At 54.4% G+C, this 19,727-nt stretch overlaps 2 protein-coding genes across 4 annotated transcripts in view; one reads left to right on the forward strand and one right to left on the reverse strand.

The window, feature by feature from the left end:
- STK11 (serine/threonine kinase 11) overlaps nucleotides 1–2,336 on the reverse strand; it is a 32,314-nt gene extending 29,978 nt beyond the window's left edge. Inside the window, exon 1 of the mRNA XM_085040494.1 lies at nucleotides 707–2,336. Within this exon, the coding sequence (XP_084896620.1) occupies nucleotides 707–996 (290 nt within the window). The 5' untranslated portion in view covers nucleotides 997–2,336. The remainder of the gene's footprint in view (nucleotides 1–706) is intronic.
- A 3,891-nt stretch (nucleotides 2,337–6,227) lies between these two features.
- SBNO2 (strawberry notch homolog 2) overlaps nucleotides 6,228–19,727 on the forward strand; it is a 44,348-nt gene continuing 30,848 nt past the window's right edge. Inside the window, exons 1-4 of one of the 3 annotated variants that reach the window (XM_085040748.1) lie at nucleotides 6,228–6,346; nucleotides 12,761–12,981; nucleotides 14,104–14,183; nucleotides 18,877–19,000. In XM_085040748.1, the coding sequence (XP_084896874.1) occupies nucleotides 12,862–12,981; nucleotides 14,104–14,183; nucleotides 18,877–19,000 (324 nt within the window). In that variant the 5' untranslated portion in view covers nucleotides 6,228–6,346; nucleotides 12,761–12,861. Of the gene's footprint in view, nucleotides 6,347–9,991; nucleotides 10,256–12,755; nucleotides 12,982–14,103; nucleotides 14,184–18,876; nucleotides 19,001–19,727 lie in introns of those variants that run through there. The other 2 variants (XM_085040747.1, XM_085040749.1) reach the window with 2 other exon arrangements.

Here is a 19,727-nt window from a genome sequence, read left to right on the forward strand (position 1 = left end):
TGCTGCGAGGTCCTGGGGAGGGAAAGTTCCCACACCAGCCCCACAGATCCAGCCCTGCATCTGGCTTCTCCACAAGGGCTTTGTGCCCTGAGTAACCAGGTGTGTCAGAGGCACAGAGAGCTGACAACCCTTGGCCCCATTTTACAGCCATGGAAATCAGCTGGGAAGAGCTTTTAGTTACCTCCCAAGCACATTAGAAATGAAGCCAAGTTAAAAACCCCAAAACTTCCTGTGCCCATGAGGTGCCCCATATATTGGATCCTGTTCCAGGCAGCTTCCACATGGCTTGGAGCAGGAATTGCCATCCCAGAGAGCGCCAGGGTCTTCGGAACACACCTGGGCAGGTATGCCAATAACCCGGTGATGACACCAGGTGTGTTTGTGTCCCCTCACCTTTCCCAGCCAGCAGCACCTGGGCAAGGTGAGACCTTACAGAGGGACTGGTTTAGGAAACACTATTTTATCCATTAAACAACCCCGAAGTGGTGTGTTCCAGACTGTCCCAGCCCTTGGGAACCTGTCACTTCCCTGTGCCCAGCCTCACCCAGAGCGCTGGCAGCTGTTCAGAGGAACGAGATTCCTAAATACCTGTGGATTAGGAAGCACTTCCACAGCAGAGCCATGCTGTCAGCTAAAACAACACAGGAGCTCAGCTGGAAAACAAGGACCAAGTTCACCCCCTCACCTCCCAGAACTCTTTACTCACTTTTTCACGTTGGCCTCCCCGTTGGGGATCCGGCGCAGCTTCTTCTTCTTCAGGATCTTCACAGCTCTCCTGCATAGGGTCTCTGAGTCCAGCATCTCCTTGACTTTGCCGTAGGAGCCCTCTCCCAGCAGGTCTCCCATGAGGTACTTGCCGATGAGCTTGGCCCGTTTGCGCCGGGGCTGGTAAATGACCTCGGTGGAGTCGATGCGGTGGATGAACGTGTCCATCCCCACCGACATCAGCTCGCTCTCCGCAAACATTCCCAGCTGCTGGGGCTCCTGCAGATCCATCCTGGATTAAGTTCCTTAACCTGTTTTTTTCCTTAAGCGCTCAGGGCTTTAATCCTGTTTGTTAGTTTCCAACACTCCCTTTTACTCCTTCTTGGAAAAAAAATATCCAGAAGATTGTAAAAACATGAATAAAAAAAAAAAAAACCCAACCAAAAAAAGAAGAAAAAAAAAAGAAAACCAAACCTAAGAGCTGCTTCCAGGTCAGTTGGATGCCAAAAGATTCCGGCCTGGCTCCAGAATGTCTTTGAAAAAGAACATAAATCTGTGACGGGACACACTCAGTTTGGGACTCGTTTTGCTTCTGACCCGGTCCCACTGCCGGGGGCTCTTCCCAGTCAACTGGCCTTGACTGGGCCCAGTTTGATCCTGCAGTGTTAGGTCATCTCCGGGCCGTCAGGCCACCCCGTGGAACCAGAGCAGCTCCCAGTCCCTCTCGTGACTTTCCATCCCTAGGAGCTCATGATTCCCAGCCGGGGTGGGAAGGTGTGTTCCCGCCGCCCTCCCGGGAGCACGGGGCGGAGGGGAAGAGGGGTTCAGCCGTTAGGGAGCTGGAAGCAAGTTTCCTTGAAGGAGTTTTCCGAAACAATTCTCGCGTCTTCGTTTTCGCCTACAAAAGTTTGAGGCCTTCGGTGCCTACCGAGAGCTCCCGGGGGCATCCTTCATCCACCGGGATTCCGCCTGGCACATGATGTGTCACCACCTCTGCTCCGGGTGTCAGCGGTGCAGGACAACACAACCCACCCTGGCCCCGCCGACCCCGGAAGGGCCAGGGGAACCCTCAACCGGTGCCCCAACAGCCAGACCGTCCCGGGGGTTCCGGGGAACCCTCTGCCCGGTACCGGGCCCCTCACGGAGGAGGGTCAGGGATGCCCACCCGGCCCGGGCGCTCCCTCCCGCACCTCCCACAGGTGTCACCGGGGCAGGGAGAACACGGCGGGAGGGCGGGGAGGGGTGACAAGGGACAGGACACTTTTAGTGCGACAAAATCAGCGCCGGAGCCGGGACGGGACGGACTCGCGGCGGGGGTTCGGTGACCTCAGGGCCCTTCCCGGCCCGGGCCGGGCCCTTCCCCGCAGGCAGCTCTGGCCGCTCCCGCCGGCCCGAAGGGTGAACTGGGGGAGGGGGGCGGGCGGCCGAGTCCCCCCTCCCCGCCGCCGGGCGGGGAACCGGGCCGGGCCCCGGCGCCGCGCTCCGCCCCGCCGCGCCGCCGCCTCCCGCGTCCCCTCGAGCTCGGGGGCCGCCCCTCAGCCGCTGCCCCTCGGCGCTGCCCCGGCCCCGGTCCCGTTCCCTGTCTCGGTCGCGCCGCCCCGTTACCGCCCGCCCCGCCGCGCGCGCGCCGCCGCCGCCGCTGCCGCCATCTTGTCCCCGCCCGCCCCCGCCGTTCCGTGCCCCCCCCGTCCGCGCCTCGCGCCGCCCCGGCGCGCGCCCCGATTGGTCGCAACGTCGACCCCGTCCCCGAGCGCTCGAGCGTTGATTGGCTGCCGCTGCACCACGTCGGGTTCCGGTTGGTTCGTTACGAGCAACCCGCCCACCCACTCAGGCCGGCGGCGGGGCGCTGTGATAGCGCAACAGAACTGTCTATCAGCAGTGAAGGCGGGGTTAGAGGAGGAATGGCGATATGATAGGTCGTAGGAGATGTCCGACAGCACGGGGGAGGGGCTGGTGGCGGCGGAGCGCTATGATGGGCTGCGGGAGCTGTCCGTCACCGCTCGGAGAGGGCGGTGGGAGGTGAAGGGCGAAGGGCAGAGGGCAGCGGGTGTCATGGAGACGGGGCCCGGCCCGGAGCCGGCCTTGCCCTGCCGGGACCGGCCCTGCCCCGCCGCTCTCGCCATCAGCCCGCCGCGCTCGGGCCGCGCTGCAGCAGCTCCGGGGTTAGGGTGAACCCGCTCCCCTCGCGGTATCCCCCAGCCCGCGGGGCTGCGCTCGGCTCCGGCTGTGCCTTATTCCCTCCTGCCCAGCGCGGCCGTGTAAGTCCAGCCAACCAGCTGCGGGGGCATCCCCAAAATGATGGGGATTGTTTTGTCTGGCCAGCGGCCCGGCCAGACACCGGCACGACCCGAGGGAACGGGGTGCTCTCGGCGCCGCCCGCCCCGCACGGCCCCGGCCGCGGTAGAGACACTTCTGCGGGGATTTTCCCTCCGCTGGGTCGTAAGGGCTGGTCGGCACAACGCTCCTGCCCCCGCAGGGGTGTTGAAAGGGTCTCCTCCCGGTTTCACCAGACACCACAGTGTCCTGCCCAGCCCGGGGGGTTGCGGTATGACAGCTCCGGCTTGTGCCGTGCCCGGGGCCGCCGGGAACACCGGGGACAGGTGCTGGCACGCCGCGTTTGTGCCGTGCCAGCTCAGAGGGACCGCGACGCCCCTGCGGCCGCCTCCAGCCCCACGGCGCTGGAGGGTCAAGCCCTTTGGCGAAGGGATGGAGCCAGGCTCGGCTGGGATCTCACGTGGAGCCCGAGCTCCGACAGCTGAGCAGTTATTTTGAGGCAGGGCAGGACAAATCCACGAGTTGTGCCTTTCTACGAGAGCTGCTGGCAGTGCATGGATCCCAAAGCACAGGTGGGAGAGCCCCGAGCCCATTTTTGGGTGCCTGAGCAGGATCACAGCCTCCTGGATGCCAAAGGGTCAGAGCACAGCAATGCTCCAGGGCTGGTTTGTCCAAGGGATTTGAGCCTGTGAAGGGTCGGGAGGAGGCTCCAAGTGCTCCGAAGACAGGGTGCAGAGGAGGGGGCTGCCCCACTGAGCCCCCCACTCCTGCCAGCGCCGCCTTTCCTTCCTCCCTCAATGGCTTCTGTCAGAACAGCGCCTGACCCTGGGTGATTTACTCCAGTCTTGGCACCGAGTCCAGAGTGCTGGAACCCATCCCCCAAATTCTGGTAAGTGCTGTGCATCCCCTTCCCGAGGTATTCCCAGCAGTGGGAGGGCAGGATCGGCTGGAGGAGCTCCTGGCACTCCACACTTTGCTCCCTGCCCATTCCACTGCCTGTCCTGGTCCCTGTTCCACCAGACTGACAGGAGGACAGTCCCCTGCAAAGGCAAAATTCTGCCTGACCCTCCAGGAATGGGCCACTGGAGCAGGGCAAGCCAGGTGCTCACACGGGGTGGTGGCCAGGAACCCCTGAACACCCCAACTCTGTCCCTCACTGGGGCTGTGGGTGCATCAGGTAAAGCCAGAGGCTCTTGGGCTTTCCCAAATATTTGCACCAGCATCATCCCCTTCAGTGGGGAGGTCACAAGCTGGGGGAACTGGCTGAGACCTGCCAGGCTCGTGGCACATGGGGCACTACAGGAGCACAGCCCCTGCTATCCTTCATCCTCCACAGTCCCACAACCTGGCTGAGGGGGCACAGAAGGCTCTATCCAGACATGGGATGGTTTTGTTGGACCCTGTCACTCTCGGATGGCCCCTGCCAGGTCCCATCCCTGGCCCAGCACTGCTGGGACACTGCACAGGACAGGATCTGTCCCCTGGCTGCCTCTTCCCGCAGCTCCAGGGCACGGGGCCAGCTGGGCGCAGGGCTCTGCATCCCTCACCCCACGGAAAGTCAGGGGATTTCCAGGCTCTGGGAAAAAACAGGAACTGCCAGCAGATGACAGCAGCTGGCACACCCCGATGTGAAGCTGCTCTGCTGCAGAGCCCTTGAGATCAGGGCCCCAAAACTCCCATCTTTGACCCTATTTCCTGAGAGTGGGTGTCTCACAGGGACCAGCTGCCCAGGAAGGGCAGTTCCTGGAGAAGCCAGGCTGTTTTCCAGGGACAGTGGTCCCGTACAGGGGCAAACACAGCCAGGCACAGCTCAGCCATGTCCCTGCATGTCCCACCAGTGCAGGCACAGGACAGACTCAGTGCTCCCAGTCCCACCAGTCCAGACCAGCATCACTTCTGCTTCATCCCCATCTTGGGTTTTCCTGTGTGAATTGGGATCCGGGGCTGGGATGGGAGGAGGAGGAGATCGTGGTAAGGGAAATCTGGGGTTGGTGGTTCTGGGAGGAGGCTGCTCCAGTGCTAGATGGATACATGTGCGTTCTCCCACTGTATTTATTTATTTGTATTTGTATCACACCAAATAAAGAGCTGGGGGGGATTAAAAACCCTGTAAGAAGGATATGTTGGAAAGTGTTACAGGATTGCCTCGATTAATTAGTGTGTGCAAATGAATGAAGTCTGGGAGCAGCAGCATTAGCAGGGGGAGAAAGGGACTGAGCCCCACATGGCTGTCACAGACTTTCCTGGTTTTCCCTTTGCCTCTGGCATGAACCCGGTATTCTCAAGGGCCCAGTGTTGACGTGGTTCCCATCTGCCAGCACTTCCCTTCTTCAGGATAAATCAGTTCCCTCTGGCTGTCACTGTGCTGGTGTAAAAACAGACCCACCTGGGAGGCGTTTGTGTGACCCCTCAGGATTTTGTTCCTATCCTGGGACTGCAAAGGTGGCACAAATCCAATGCAAGCAACGGGAAATTAAAAATATTACAAGGCTGGGTGTGGGGAAAGTGAGTGAGGAGCCTGGGGTGGCCAGAGCAGGTAATTCTCCAGCCCTGTGATTAATTTAATCCCTACATCAGGACTCATGGGATGGCAGCGGGCAGAATCCTTGGAAGCTGCTCAGGGTTTAAGTGTTTCCAGCTCTCCTGTGCCCTCCGAGGGTTGAGCGGCTGCAGGCAGGAAAAATGAGGAATTTCCTTTTGTGAGGAAAAGGACTGGACAGACCCTGCTCGGCCTGCGGGCAGGTGCTGATGGTGTGCGCAAAGCTGCCCCAGGACTTCGGTTTCCCTGCTGCTTCCATCCCATCCCGGGATGGATGGGTGGATGACCGGATGGACGGATCCACGCAAGGCGAGCGCTCCGGTGGACAGGCTGCCGGGCTGTGCCGTGCCGGGACCCACAGGAGCCCCCCGGCAGCCCCCGAGCCGGGTCTGGGCCAGGGCCCGTCGCTCCGGCGGCAGCACCCGCTCCGGAACGGGGCGAGGAGCCAGGCTGGGGAGCAGCGGGTCCGGAGTCTCCCTCGGCCCCGGGCCTTTCCCGGTCTCCGGAGCCGCTTCCCGGCGCCGCGGGCCTCGCTGCGCATTCACCACACGGGGCCGCCCTGGCTGCTCCGAGCCCGGCTCCCGAGCCCTGCCTCTCCAGCCTGCCGCTCCGCGGCCCGGCCCGGTTCCCCCGGACCCGGTTCTCCCGTTCCCCGCTGCCCACTCCCGGTTTTCTCCCGGTCGCCACCGCCCCTTTCCCCGGAAGTTCTGTGTGGCCTCTCCCCAACATGGCGGACCCGGAAGCGGGGCCAGGCGGCGGCGGCCGGGCGGGAGCCTGAGCCCCGGAGCCCCCGGGACCCCCGGCACGCCCCGCGACCCCCGGAGACAGGTGAGGGCCGCCCGCTCGCTCCCTCCGGAGCCCGCGGGCTCCTTCCCACCGTCGCGATCCCTCCGTGGGCGGGGGCAGCGGGCCCGCTCGGGCCGGGTTGGGGGGTTCGGTGGGGACGCGGCCCCCGGGCGGGCCTGTCCCGGGAGCGGTCGGTCGGTGCCGCGGGGTGCCCGGGGGCTGCGGGGCTCGGGCCAAGCCCGGAGCAGCCTGTGGAGGCGGCAGCGCCGGTCCCGTTCCTCCCATGCTTTGGCCGGCCGTATCCCCCACGCGTGTCCGTGCCGCGTGTGGAGCGGGGCCGGGGGGCTCGGCGGGGACCGCTCGGGGCTGTGCCGGCACCGGCAGCGCGTGTCTGCAGCGGAGAGAGCCGGAGAGGCTGCGGAGTCTCTGTCACCCTGATCTCAGTAAAGCCCAGATCCCTCCAACCCTGCCTGAGCCTGGTCCGGACAAGGAATTGCCCCGGGACAGCCTGGGTGGCCACAGCCAGCGAGCCCTCGTGTTTCTGGCTCTCTCTTCAGCTGCTTTTCCATGGAGCACTGTAAAAAGTGCACAGCGATCACAGAGTTGTGAAATGGTTTGGGTTGGAAGGACCTCAAAGCTCATCCACTTCCACCCCCTGCCATGGGCAGGAACACCTTCCACTATCCCAGGTTTGTCCTAGCTCTGTCCAACCTGGCCTTGGGCACTTTCAGGGATCCAGGGGTAGCCACAGCTTCTCTGGGCAACCTGTGCCAGGATCTCACCACCCTCACAGGGAAGGATTTCCTAATATCTGATCCAAACTTCCACTCTGTCCCTGTGAAGTCATGAGTTCATCTTGCACTGAGCTCCTGCTGTGGTGCAGCCAATACTGGCCCAATTCAGAGCCTCTGCAATGTGGAATCAGTGCTGTCAGACCATTAACTGGGCTAGTACCAGAGGCCTCGTTAAATACTGGAGCTGGGTCTAAAACTTCTCAGAGTAACTCTAAATTCCAGTGTAAGAACTGCAGCTCCCCCTCACCAGGCTCGATTTACAGTGAAAATGAGATGGGCTGGGCAGGGCAGGTCCTGCAGGTTCAGCACTGGCATCCCGAAGCCGGGATCCAAACCCCCAGAGGGTTTTCTGGTCCATGCACTGGCCCTGGGGTGAGTCTGGAGGGTGGGAGGGTGTCGGCTGTGCCTCTTCGGGGCTGTTCCTGCTGCACATCATCCTCCTGTCATCGGAGCTTTGAGCTTGTTTTGAGCCATGTGGCAGTCGCTGAACCAAGAGCAGCTGGTGGTGGGAATATTTAAGTGGGAAATGATGTGCTGATACTGTTGCTGTGGGGTTTGGGAGTGCTGTGTGTCCTGTGTAGCACTGCCAAGGTTTCATAGAGCTCCATAAGCTGCCAGCTGGAACCTTTGGAAGCCTGAGCTCTCTTTGCCACTTGCTCTTTACTTGATGGGGGTCTGCTTGTTGGATGTTTACACCCTCATTTTCTGAAAATAAGCCTGTACCTGTCTCGTTCAAACACTGTTGGGAGGTCTTTGCACAGCAGAAAACCACACTGTGACTTGCCACCGTGAGAGTCTAGATCCCTCAGGAAACCCTTCCAGGCCTAATTGGGAGATTTATGCTCTCCTGAGAGAGTTTTAAAACTTAAAACTCTTCAGCCTTTTTTAGTAACGTGATTGAGTTCTGTACAAGTGTAGGTGTGATCAAGGTGAACACATGCCTCTCATGGAGCAGGTGCATGCTGAGCCTGCCTTAAGGCTGCACTGATCTGTAGGGAAGTTGGCTTTGATGTCCTGGAGTGGTTTTTCCACCATCAGTGGCTGCGTGTGAAACAGAACGTCTGGACCTGCTCAGGTGCAGAGGGTTTCTCCCAAGTGTCTCTTGGGATTGAGACTGGGGAAAAAGTGTAAAGAATTTGGGGTCTGCATTTTCCTAGCTCCTGATTTCGCTTTGCAGTTTTTTGTGGAAGAGGAGCAGCCCCAGTGCTCCCTGCTTGGCTCTGCCCCATGCAGGGAAGTGTCCAAGCCCCTGCTTTTGGGAATATTCCATGTATGTGCTGTCTGAGCCACTGCCTCAGTCCCAGCTCTGCCTTGCAGGGATGTGTTTGTGGCTTGGGAATGTCAATGCTGGCAGTGTGAGGGTGATCCTGGGTGGATTTATACAGGAATGTGCTGAGTTCCTTGGCAGAGTGCAGGTGGTGTCTGGGGAGGCATTTTTGCCCTGTCAGAAATGGTCCTGTATGTTCTCCCAGGTGGAAGAGCAGGGACAGGTGGAATCTATCTGTGTGGGACAGTTAATATTTTCCCATAAAGGGGACTTCTCCCTCCAAAAAGCTGTATTTGTTTCTTTTTCCCCTGTGTGGTCTGAGTGTCAGATGAGGAGCAGTGAGCACTGCTTGAAGGCTCAAACTTTTCCTTTTCCCTCTTGAGACTCTGCTGTCCTTGGAGGGCAGGTTTGTTCTTTTGCCTGCAGTGCCACAGCTCTTGCAAGAAGCTCTGGAATTATCCTTGGTTTTCTCCCCTTTCATTACAGACTAGTTCCCACAGTTAATTGGTCTCATGGATTGTTCCACACTGCAGCTCTGCATTGTCTTGTGGTGCCCAGGTGATGTCAGGGTTTGCCCTGGAGCCTGGCAGTGCCATGCCCAGCTCAGGGCTGCAGTGCCTGTGTCCCTGGAGTCTTTTCCAAGCCCAAAGCATTCAGGAGATCAGGGTGGCTCAAAGTTCTGGCTTAGGATGCCCTGAAGAGTTTTCATCACCCTTAATAAGTTTTTTCTGCTCTGGTGTTCTCCTTTGCGCTGGTGACGGGACTGAGTCTTATTCCCATCTGCTTGTTTGGTCTAAACTTCCCAAAAATACGGCGAGGAGAAGCATGAAAGAGGAACTTGAAGGTGCCCGGGTGCTTGAGATGTAAAACTGGCTGTTCCGAGTTCCATAGTGTTGAGTTCCCATTTCTTTGGGGCTGTTACATCCTGACTGTATCCCACGAATTCCCTTCAGCTGCAGCTCCGGATGGTGCCGACGCTGAGGGCTCATGAGTGAGTAGAGCAGGGTGGGGACACACTGGGGCTCCCCCTCTGCTCCATGGGGGTGGGCAGGGCGAGGGGAAGTGATCCCTGAGCAGGAGGAGGAACAGGATCACATTGCAAAGGTGTTTTTGTTGTTCCCAGTGCGTGGTAATTCACGATCGGCAGGTTTAGCTCTGGCTGCTCCGGGCATGCCTGTGGGTTCCTGGCTGTCTTCCTTTAACGGAGGTAGTTTAAAACACACCAACAAAGGCTGGAACACAACAGGAGGAAGTGCTGGTCGCATTTACTGGGCTGTTTTCACCTCTCCTGATCGCAGTTATCAGTAATCCGAGCTCTCACCCCCAGCTCTGTTCATCCTGGTTATTGCACAGCAGCTCTTTGTATGTTCCCAATTGGAATTTTCCTGCTGGAGCGCTGGTACGAGAAATGCCTAAAAAGCTCAAGCTGTTAAAAGCTGAAATTTGTGCTCTGTAACCTCTAGGCGTGATGAATTCCAGAGGAATTCCAGGCTGGAGCTGCCCCTTAGTGTCTGCGCTGACAGCAAACCTTTAAGCAAACTGCAGAATATTGAAACTGTTCTTGGAGCTCAGTGATAGGATGAAATCACGCAGGGGCTTCGTCATCCCGAAGCTGCTTTCACTTTCAAACCTGAGCTGCTCGGCCGGGAAGGAACATATCCGGTGGGATTTTTAGGGTCGTGCCCTCCCTCTGGATCTGGGGGATCGCTGCTGCACCAAAACGTGACTGAAGTGGTTGAAGTTGGGGACGGTCTGCGTGTGCTGTTGGTGCTGCTCTGAGCTGGGCTTTCCTCTCCCAGCCCTCTCCCAACCTGAGTGCTGGGACCGGGAGCCTCGTCTCCGGGGATTTGCCGTGACAGCGGAAGCTGCTGCTTTGTCAGAGCGTGTTTGGTAAGAGAAGTGGTGCAAAAACACTTAAAACATTTGCTGTAGCAGTTCCCTCGCGTGTGTGGGCCTCTGTGTTATCAGTGTTTACTGCCATGGCAGCAGGATGGGATGTGGAAGTGGAAGCACTTTGGAACTTGCTGATTTTCATGGTTTTCTGTGATGTGGCTGCCTGGAGGATGGTGGGGCAGGCACATACCGAGGGCTGTTCCCACTTCTCTGTTCTCATGCTGGGGTGTTGTCCTGCCATCCTCGGGTTCACACAAGTCTCTGACGCTGGATTTGATGAGTTTTTTTTATTTAGATTTTTCTTGGAATTTGGGTGTGTAATCTGGACAGCAGCCCCTGGCACCAGAGCATGAGCTCAGAGTGAAAGCTGGGCCAGCCTCCACATTCACCACCAGGAGCTCAAAGTCTCTGCTGTTACAGGAGCTCATTTTGCAGCACAAAGCATTGGCAGGTACAGGTTGGATTTTGGGATGTCCAGCAAGTGCTGGTGCCATTCTCCTGGGATAAGGAGTGCCCTCAGCGTCCTCCAGGATCGAGGCATGGCTGGAATGGTCCTGGCTGCAGAATGAACTCTTGGTGCCTCTTTTTTCCCCCCTGTTCTCCATGCTTGGGTGTGTTTTGCAGTTGCACTACAGCCCCCCACAAACCAAGGCCCAGAGCATTCCAGGTTTCTTGCTAAGCAATTTGCTTTTGTTTTGCCAATGGGGTGTGATCTGTTGTGCAGGAGTTTTTCTGTGGAACTGGTGCTGCTTTTAGAGACAGGCTCTGCTCTGCAGAGTCCACCAGTGAGGAGATCTGGTGGTGTGTAACACAAGCTAATGCAGAGCAGGCATGGAGGGATTCTGATATTGATTTTACCCTTCCTAAGTTCCTTTGGATGTGTAAGTAAAGCTGTATATTTGCTACAGCACTTACGGGAATCACTGCTGCTGATTTCCTCTCAAAAGCTGTTGCAAATAGGGGAAAAAAAAAAAAGAAAAGCAGCAAAACCCCTGAAGTCTGGTGAAAAGAAGAGTCTCAGGCACCAGAGCAGCTGGAGATGCTGACCCTGAGATCAGCAAACCTCAGCCGTGCTTTGGTACAGCTGAGCAGGAGTTGAAGGGAATCTTTACAAAACAGAAAAGGTAGACCTTCCCTTCAACAAGAAAAGCCCCAAACAATTCCTTTGGGAGCTCCACACAGCATTTCATAGGTGGGATGTGAATGTTGAGCTCTGCTCTTCACCCCAAAGGTCCTCAGAGCGTGAGGACTTCACCTGTGGCTCCACCACGGGATCAGTGTTTGGGCTCGGGGGTCCTGGCTCAGACCTGTGGACCCTGCAGCCCCCACACGAGCCCTGCCCAGAGGGCACTGCTGGAACAGCTGCAGCAGCACGGGAAGGCAGAAATAGTCACTTTAATTTCACTTTCCATTGCAAACGCCGCAGTCATTTTGTCCACCGCAAGGTCACTTATTTTTAAAAGGCCTCGGAGTCAGAAATGGCTTTTCAAAAATATTCCTTGTAGCAAACGGTGTCTCCTGCATGATCAAAGGTGGCTGTTTTAAATTACAGCTTTGGTCTGTGCTCTGTAGGTGTTGTGTGTGGCTGGATTGCTTCATCCAAAGGTTTTGGCTGCTTTGATTTACTCGGCTTTTGTGGAGGGTCAGGAAAGGCGGAAAGGGACAAAGAAAGGAAGTAAAGATATCACAGATGCTTTTCTCTGCTCCTCTGGTTGTATAGGTTGCTTTCACCATGTCCTTTTTATTTTAATCCATTAAATCCAGTTGGAAATTGGTTTCCTTTGAGATTACGGAGAATTTAGAAGAAAATTAATCAGTTTGGAGATTTTGACTGGCAAGCTGCACTGGAGGCAGCGTGTTACTTTGGGCTTAATCCTGCTAGGGCAATGCTCCTGCATTGGATCCCCTTTTGCTGGTAAAAGGGAAAGTATCAGAAGCTGATAAATTAAGGAATTTGTAGCATGAATACTACTAATTTCAAAAGTGTAACAGGGTAGTGGTTTGACTAGTGTGGGAAAGGTCTTTGTGCACAGAAACATCTGCGTTGGAATTTGGGAGACCTCAGTGTGCCACAGGGTGGGAGATGAGGGTTCACTGCTGGCTCAGCAGTGTCCCACCTCCAGAGCGTATTTTCAGGAAAACAAGCGATTTTGGGGAAACTGATTGCCATGAGTTAGCTCATGAGTGCAAAGTGTTTTTGTACCTTAGATAAAAAAATTCCTCAGGCTGAGCCCAGCTGTATGTGCAGCGACCCAGGCGATCGTGGGGACCTGTGGGGCTCCTGAGAGGTGTGTTCCAGTTCTGATCTGGGTGAATTCCAGGTGTGGTGGTAATGGAGAGCTCTGTTTCCCATAAAACACTCTCTCTTCTGAAGAGGCAGCAGCATTTCACAGGCTGGTGGCTGTTTGCTCATCTCTCAGCTATGTTTAAGCTTACAAGTGTGTGTTTTTTCCCCACCTCCCCTTTCACAAAACCTAAACGTGCCTTTCTTTCCCAGCCCAGGACATGGTGCAGGGTGAAGAGCACAGATAAAGACGCTCCCACCACTCACTCCACAGCCTGTCCCACCCTCCTGAGGACTCCATGAGGCAGGACAAGGGCTGATGCCCTCAGCTCACCCCGCCATGGATGGGGGGAACAGCTTCCCACAGCACCAGCAGCCGGGCGATGCCCTCTGCGGCATCCCTGGCCTCCGCTCCCAGCTCGCCGTGCCGGACGTGGAGGTGAGGTCCTGCAGGTCCTGGGGAGGGGGAGGCTGTCCCCAGGAGGGGTCTGGGCAGAGCAGTCCAACCTGGTAGATCCTGGGAATCCTGGTGCATGTTTACAGCAGTGATTTCCCAGGCAGCTGTGCAGGGGCGTGCAGGATTGATTGGAGAGGTTGAGGTTGAACTGGGGAAGGAAAAGCAGGGCTGTGATTAAAACAAGGCTTCTCTGAAAGCTGCTGGGTGCCAGCTCCTTGGGAAAGGACTGAAGAGTGGGCCCAGGGTTGCACACCTTGTTCCCACCCTGGCACATCTCTCCGAGATGTGTGAATCTGTGCCTGGGCCCAGCTGTGCCTGTTTCCAGAGCAGCAGAGATAAATAAGTTGTATTTGTTACAGCTGCTAAAACCAGATCAGGTCCCTGATGCATTTGCTCAACAGGGCAAAAAGCAAACCCTGTCCCAAAATAGCTGACGTGTTCCTGGAGTTTTCTCTTTCCGTTTCAAACTCTGGAATGTGTCACATGCAGGGACACAGAGGTTCAAGCGAGGCCCATGTGCCTGTTGCATCAAGTACAAGGTTTCATTGCTTTGGGCACACAAAGAACAGATTAAAGGCTGCTGAGGAGCTGAGTAAGGAGATACTGTGTTCTCTCCTTGATTTTATTGGTATGAGCTGAGCTAAGAGCTTCCCGTTAACTGGACACTGTTCAGGGAAGTGGGAAGACAAAAGGCACAGAAGGACATTTTTGGGTGTGACCTCTGCCAGCCGATTTCAGATTATTGGGTTGGTGCTGACATCCCACAGACTGAATCATGGAATCCTTGAGGTTGGAAAATACCTCCAAGGTCATTGAGTCCAACCTGTGACCAATCCCCACCTTGTCACCAGCCCAGAGCACTGAGTGCCACCTCCAGTCCTTCCTTGGACACCTCCAGGCATGGGGACTCCACCACCTCCCTGGGTCAGGGGTAGGGGAGTGGGTTCCAAAGCTGAAACTGGAGTCTTACTCGAGAGACAAGAAACCACCTCTGCCTCTGGGAAGCACTGAGGGAGGGAAGCCACAGCCCTGCCCTCGGATCTGCAGCCCCAGGTAATGATTCCAGGCCTCTGCTGCTCTAACTGTTGTGTCTTCTCCTTGCAGAATTCCATGCTGGCCGCCGACTCATGGAGTAGCTGCTACTCAGTCTCTTTCCCAACCTCGTCTTTCCCAAATGAAAACCAGTGAGTGCTGTTCTCCTTTGTCTAATCCCCTCTGCTCTTGCACACCCCGTGATTCAACTGTTTCTTTACTACTTTCCATGTTTACTTTATTTCACGATCTGATGGGGAAATAATTGCATCATTCACTGATCTTGTGGCATTTCAGACACTGCTGAAGCTTGGAAACAGCAGCAAACAGCTTTTTGTTTTTTCAAAATGAGGGAAAATTTTTGTTAGTGATAAACCTGGAGGCTGCAGTAAGCAAGGAACAGCCTTGTTACACGAATGGAATTCTTGACAGATCTGGCTGAGCAAACACGCTGGGCAGTCTCCAGGTTTGTACAGATGTGGAGGAAGGTGTTACCTGTACCAGGTGTCAGGTTTTGGGTGAAGTGAAGTTAAAATCCTTCACCATGTCACTGGAAGTGACTGACACTAACAGCCATGTCATGTCTGTACTGAAAAAAATTGTTTTCTGTTTTCCCTCTTTACAATGAGCCTCCATCCTGAATCACAAGATGGGATATGACAAATGTTAGGACAACATAAAGTGGCCTTGTGTCACCAGTGAGTGACTTGGATGGGGACTCTGTTGGGATTGGGGGTTCAGAGGCTGATCCATGGCTGCTTCGGTCTCTGTGAATCCTGGGAGTGGCATGGATACACAGGATGTGTTCTTTATCTAGGTCAGGGGTGGGAGGAAGGAGAATGGAAAGAAGCAGAACTTGATATCCTGAGCTAGCAAACTGTGTTCCAGGTGCCTGGAATTAAGCTGGGGATTTACTGTAACCTCCTTTCTGAAGGGATTTTGGCATCTTCATGGTGGCATCCCTCCCTGGGAGGGTGTGAGGTGCAGGCAGATGGGAGCAGTGAGTATCTCTTTGTCAGGTCTTGAGTCCTTGTGTTGTTTCTGCTGCCCTGGTGGCCCTGGTCCCCTCTGGCCCTAGCAGGAGCTGCCTGGGGTGGATGGATGGGGCAGTTCCCCATGAGAGAGTACCAGAAGCTGCCCCACAGGTGCTGAGGGAGCTGGGCTGTGCCAGCTCCTCCCCACAGGAGAACAGGAGAATTCTCAGATCCATTCGGACCCTTTGCTCTCAGCCAGCCTGGCTGATTGGAAGGGGCTGTGCTTTTTGAGCAGGATTCCTGTAAATTACACGTTGTGAATCCTCCAGAGAGCTATAACAGAATTTCTGTTTTGCTGCATTGAACCACAAGATTAGATTGTGTTTATCTACTGTGTTGGTTTTTTTTTCTTGACCATTTGTTCTGAGTTTGCCCCTCACTCTCTTCCTGTTCGGTGCTGCTCGTGTCAGCGCTGCCGGGAACGTTACAGCCCCAGTCCTGCAAGGACATGCCTGTGTCTGACACAAACCTGGACTTGCTGCCTTTGCTGGAGTTACTTCTGGAAATGAGGCCCATTGTAGTAATGATTTGCTAGGGAATGATTTAGCCTAGGCTGCACCTTTAGCTTCCTTTTCTTCATATCCCGGGAACTGTAAAAATCACCTTTCAGGTGAGATTTTCCATATCTGCATTTCACATAAAAAAAAGTCTGTGCTTTTTGTATTTGAAAACTGCACTGACTCTGTTTTAGGTGGATTTAGAGTGATGGGGTTACAGGTAGGAATCCTGAAAGGGATGGAAACATTAAAAAGTGGGATTTTAAAGGCATGTGTAATTGTAGCCCATGCTTTAACACAGAAAAATGCAGCTGGCATTAGAGGTGGTGCACGTTTTTCTTCAGAATCTTTGCAGAGAAATCTCATTTGCAAGTGGCTGTGTTTGGACAGGGCTTATTCTCATAGCAACACCTTTATCCTGAAGCAGGTTTTTCCTGTTTCTTTTCAGGAGTTCACTTTCATGCTAGGGAATTTCTTTAGAAGACCCCAAACGTGGCCTCTTTGGTTCAGATTTTCTTAACCTGACAAATGTCAACAGTGTATTAAACCTCCCTGAAAGAATCAGGGAGGTTCAGGGCTCTGAAGAGCAGCAGCTCAGCTCTTTTCTGAGGAAATTATCTGTTCAGAGCTCATCTTCCCTTGCTGCTGGAGGCTCAGCACATTCCTGACGGGGGGATCTCTGACAGCCCAGTTGTGCTGTTGGAGGAGGTATCACATGGCTGCAACAAAACTTTGCCCCCAGTTCCCAAAACAAATGACCCCTTTTCTTGCTGTTTTCATGCCCTTTTCCACCTCTGCATGAAGCATTGCTTGCTGAAATAGTAAAGCAGGGTCTGAAAAACATGGATTGGTGTCTGATGGGGAAGGAAAGCACTGGGCTGGTGCTCAGGCAGTCCGTGGCCTCTCAGCTCTCCCTTATCTTCCACTGGCCTGAGATGTGAAGTTTCTGTCTCTGAGTGGAGGACAGAGGATGGAGCCTGGCCAAAGCACACATGAGAGGTCTCAGAGAAGTGGCACCGTGGGCCCAGAAGGGCTTTGGATGCATTGGGTCATGGATGAGCAGCTGGAATGCAGCGGAATTGCAATGGAGCGTTCCTCTTTGGGCAGCTGGTGTGATTAAACCAGCATAAATTTCCTTTCTGGAACAGCTTTTGGCTGTCCAGTCAACCCCCTTGGCCTCTGAGGAAAGCTGCTGACCCGCAGTAGCTTCCATGGAGCAGTTTGGCAGGAGCTAAGCCCCGGAGAGGCTCAGCAAGTGGTTGTGGGACAGTTTGCTGCAGGCTGTGTTCACACCTTGGCTGTGACAGGGTCACTGCCCTGCTTCTTCCAGTTAAAGTGTTTTTTTCCCAGTTTAATTCAAGCGAACTTGTCAATGGCTCTGTGCCAGCCCTGCAAATGAGGGGGAACAGCTTTGAGTTCTGACTCAAGGGAAGGTAAAGCCCAGCTCCAAAAGTACTGAAAGGACTCAATGGCTTTCCAAGGAGGATCTCACAGTGGTGCCCGGAGCTGCTGTGGGCTCTCCCTGCAAATTGCAGGAACCAAGGGCATCTCTTATGGACAGGTTGGAAGACCAAGATTAAGGGAAGCAAAATATCAGCCAGAGCTGGTCATTCCACAGCAGGCCAGGGAGGTTGGGGCACTTTTGGTCTCCTTCCCGTTACCTTGACTGACCCTTGTCCAGGCCACAGAGTGCCAGGGAAACTGGAGGGGGTGTTCACTTTTCCAGTAAAAATAGTTCTCCTATTCCTTGGTTAGTTCCTTGACGCTGGCCAAGCTCTGTCTTCGTGTGAGAGACGGCGAGACCACAGCGGCCTCGACTTGAAAGCCTTTTAAACCAGCCTTTTCCTGTGTGGAAATACATTCATTCCCAGAATTTATGCCCAGATTTTAATTTCCTTGGATGGATTAGGAGGAGCCGACAGGGCTGGACTGTGGGATGTGATGTGCAGGTGTATTCTCACAGGGTCTCAGTTGTTTCCTCAGCAGGTAAAGCCATGACAGCACAGAAAAGAAGGAAGAAAGGAAAAGAGGAAGGAGCTGTTCGTTTTTGACAATATTACCTTTAGTAAAGGTAATATTTAGATGGGAAATGAGCAGGAAAATGTATTTATCGGAGGAGATAACTGTGTTTGCACATAAATCCACCTGTAAATGTTCACCAGGTGTGTTAATGGGCTGCTGGCCACATATGGCACCTTAATTGCTTAATAGTCCTTTGGCAGCTCAACATTCCCAGCTCCTGGGCAGGAGTTCTGTTCAAGCTCTGTTTCTCCCTCCCCCAGTGCCCCCAGTTCAAGTTTCTGTGACTCTGGCATCGGGGAGAAGGTATAACTCCCCACAAGAGGAAACCATCCAGCCGGGATGGACGTTCTGTGGCTCCAGCGCCAAGGGTGTCGGTGGCGATTGCCCAAGCAGGAGCTCAGCCCCTTACGGGAAGGATTACGAAGCACATTCCTTACTCCTGCAGGAGAGGGAAAGGGCTTGTGCCTGTCATAGCAAGCCAGGAGGTGGCGTGGAGCAGAGGCCAGCGGCTGCTCCTGGGCAGGAGGAAGGAAATTGGCTGCTCTTGGGCAGTTTTTGCTGCTGGCTGCCCAGAGGAAGCGGGTGCTGGGCACAGGGAGCAGGAGGAAGCTGGCATGGCCCTGCCCAGGAGGAGCAGGAAGGATCTTTTGTTCTCTTGTTAGCTGAGCAGAGATCTTGCCTTTGAACTTACACCAGTCACATCCCTGCTTCCTCTCTCTTGCTAACACTTCTGTCTGTGTTTCCTTGTCCCCAGCCCTTCTGTTCTGACCTGCCTTTGGGGTCTGTGAGTGATGACCTCCCTGTTCAGGTGGGCTAACAGGGATGTTTCCCCATCAGAGCTGGTTTGTGAGGCTGTTCTGGGGGGTTTTGTGCCCCAAACTGGCATTCAGGTGTGATGTTTCCTTGTACCTCATGTCCTTACGTTGTGTGACTGGCAGATTCCACCTCATCCATCACCCTGGGATGTCCCAGGGGCTTCCTTCTGCTTTGTCATCAGGGCTGAAATATTGGGTACTGCAGACCATTGTTACCTATTAAATCCTTCCTGGTTTACACAAATTGCCAAGAATTGTATCCTTAATACAGATTTCTTACACTACTAAGTTTGAGAAGTGGAATAGAACTGGTAGAGGTGTTATTTTGCCACCTCTCTTCTGGATAATATCTGTAATAATATCCCTCTCCTGTATGTGACATCCCAGAGTTGCAGCTGCACTGCTGTCAGAGGCTGAAGTGACCTAAGAAGTGCTGGGGACTGACAGGGAGTAACTGCTTCTCCCATTTCCTTACAGGCAATATTTTAACCCCCCTCAGGATTTTTTTACGGATTCCATCAGCAGACCACATTTCTTGGATACAAACTATGCAAACGTGGACCCCACTGACTTTTTACCAAAAAACGGGGATTTTCCTCAGGTAAGTGCAGAGTTCCTGATGTCTTTAGGGGAAAATGGGCCTTTGGAGTGCTGGGGGTTATTTTTCAGTGTTGCTTTACTGAGGAGTAAGGAAGAGATGAGCAATAAATTTGTCCAGCCCCGGACAGGAATTGTGTGCAATTGGGATCAGTCCTCTGACACCAAGAATTTGAAAGGTGTCCATGGTTTCATAGGAGCTTCTCTGTGGTAAAACTGCTTCTGTCTTTTAAAGGGGTGTTTGGCATAAACACTGGCAGTGCAGGAGGGTTCCAAAGTTTGTATTAAACACACTTCAGACACTTCAATTATTTCCCTCCCAAAACGCTCTTGTGCTGCATGTGCTTCCTTACTGGTTACGAGTGGTGGATTCCTGAATAGTGAACATTTAGGGATTACATCAACTCAGTGCCCAGTATTCCAAAGGTAGAGCCGGGTCAGTTTTTGCAGAGCTGAAGGTTGGGAAGAATGAATTTCTTCCCAGCATTTCTGGGTACCTAGAGCTCTCTCACTTTGAGGATCTCTCTGGGTGGAAAAGAGCTCTTTCATGGAAGTTTTGGAATGTTGCACTGGCTCTTGGCAACATTTTATGGTAAGAATAGTCAGTAAAGACTGCAAGTAATTGATAGGACAGAGCTGACTTTGGAATAAAGAAGGGACTGGCTATATCCTTTCTAGGAATTAATATGGACATTGCTGTTTGCCTGTGTAAGTGTTAATTCCTCCTCATT

This window comes from Lichenostomus cassidix, chromosome 28 (assembly GCF_008360975.1).
Source record: "Lichenostomus cassidix isolate B80296 chromosome 28, HeHo_3.0, whole genome shotgun sequence".
Classification (NCBI taxonomy): Eukaryota; Metazoa; Chordata; class Aves; order Passeriformes; family Meliphagidae; genus Lichenostomus; species Lichenostomus cassidix.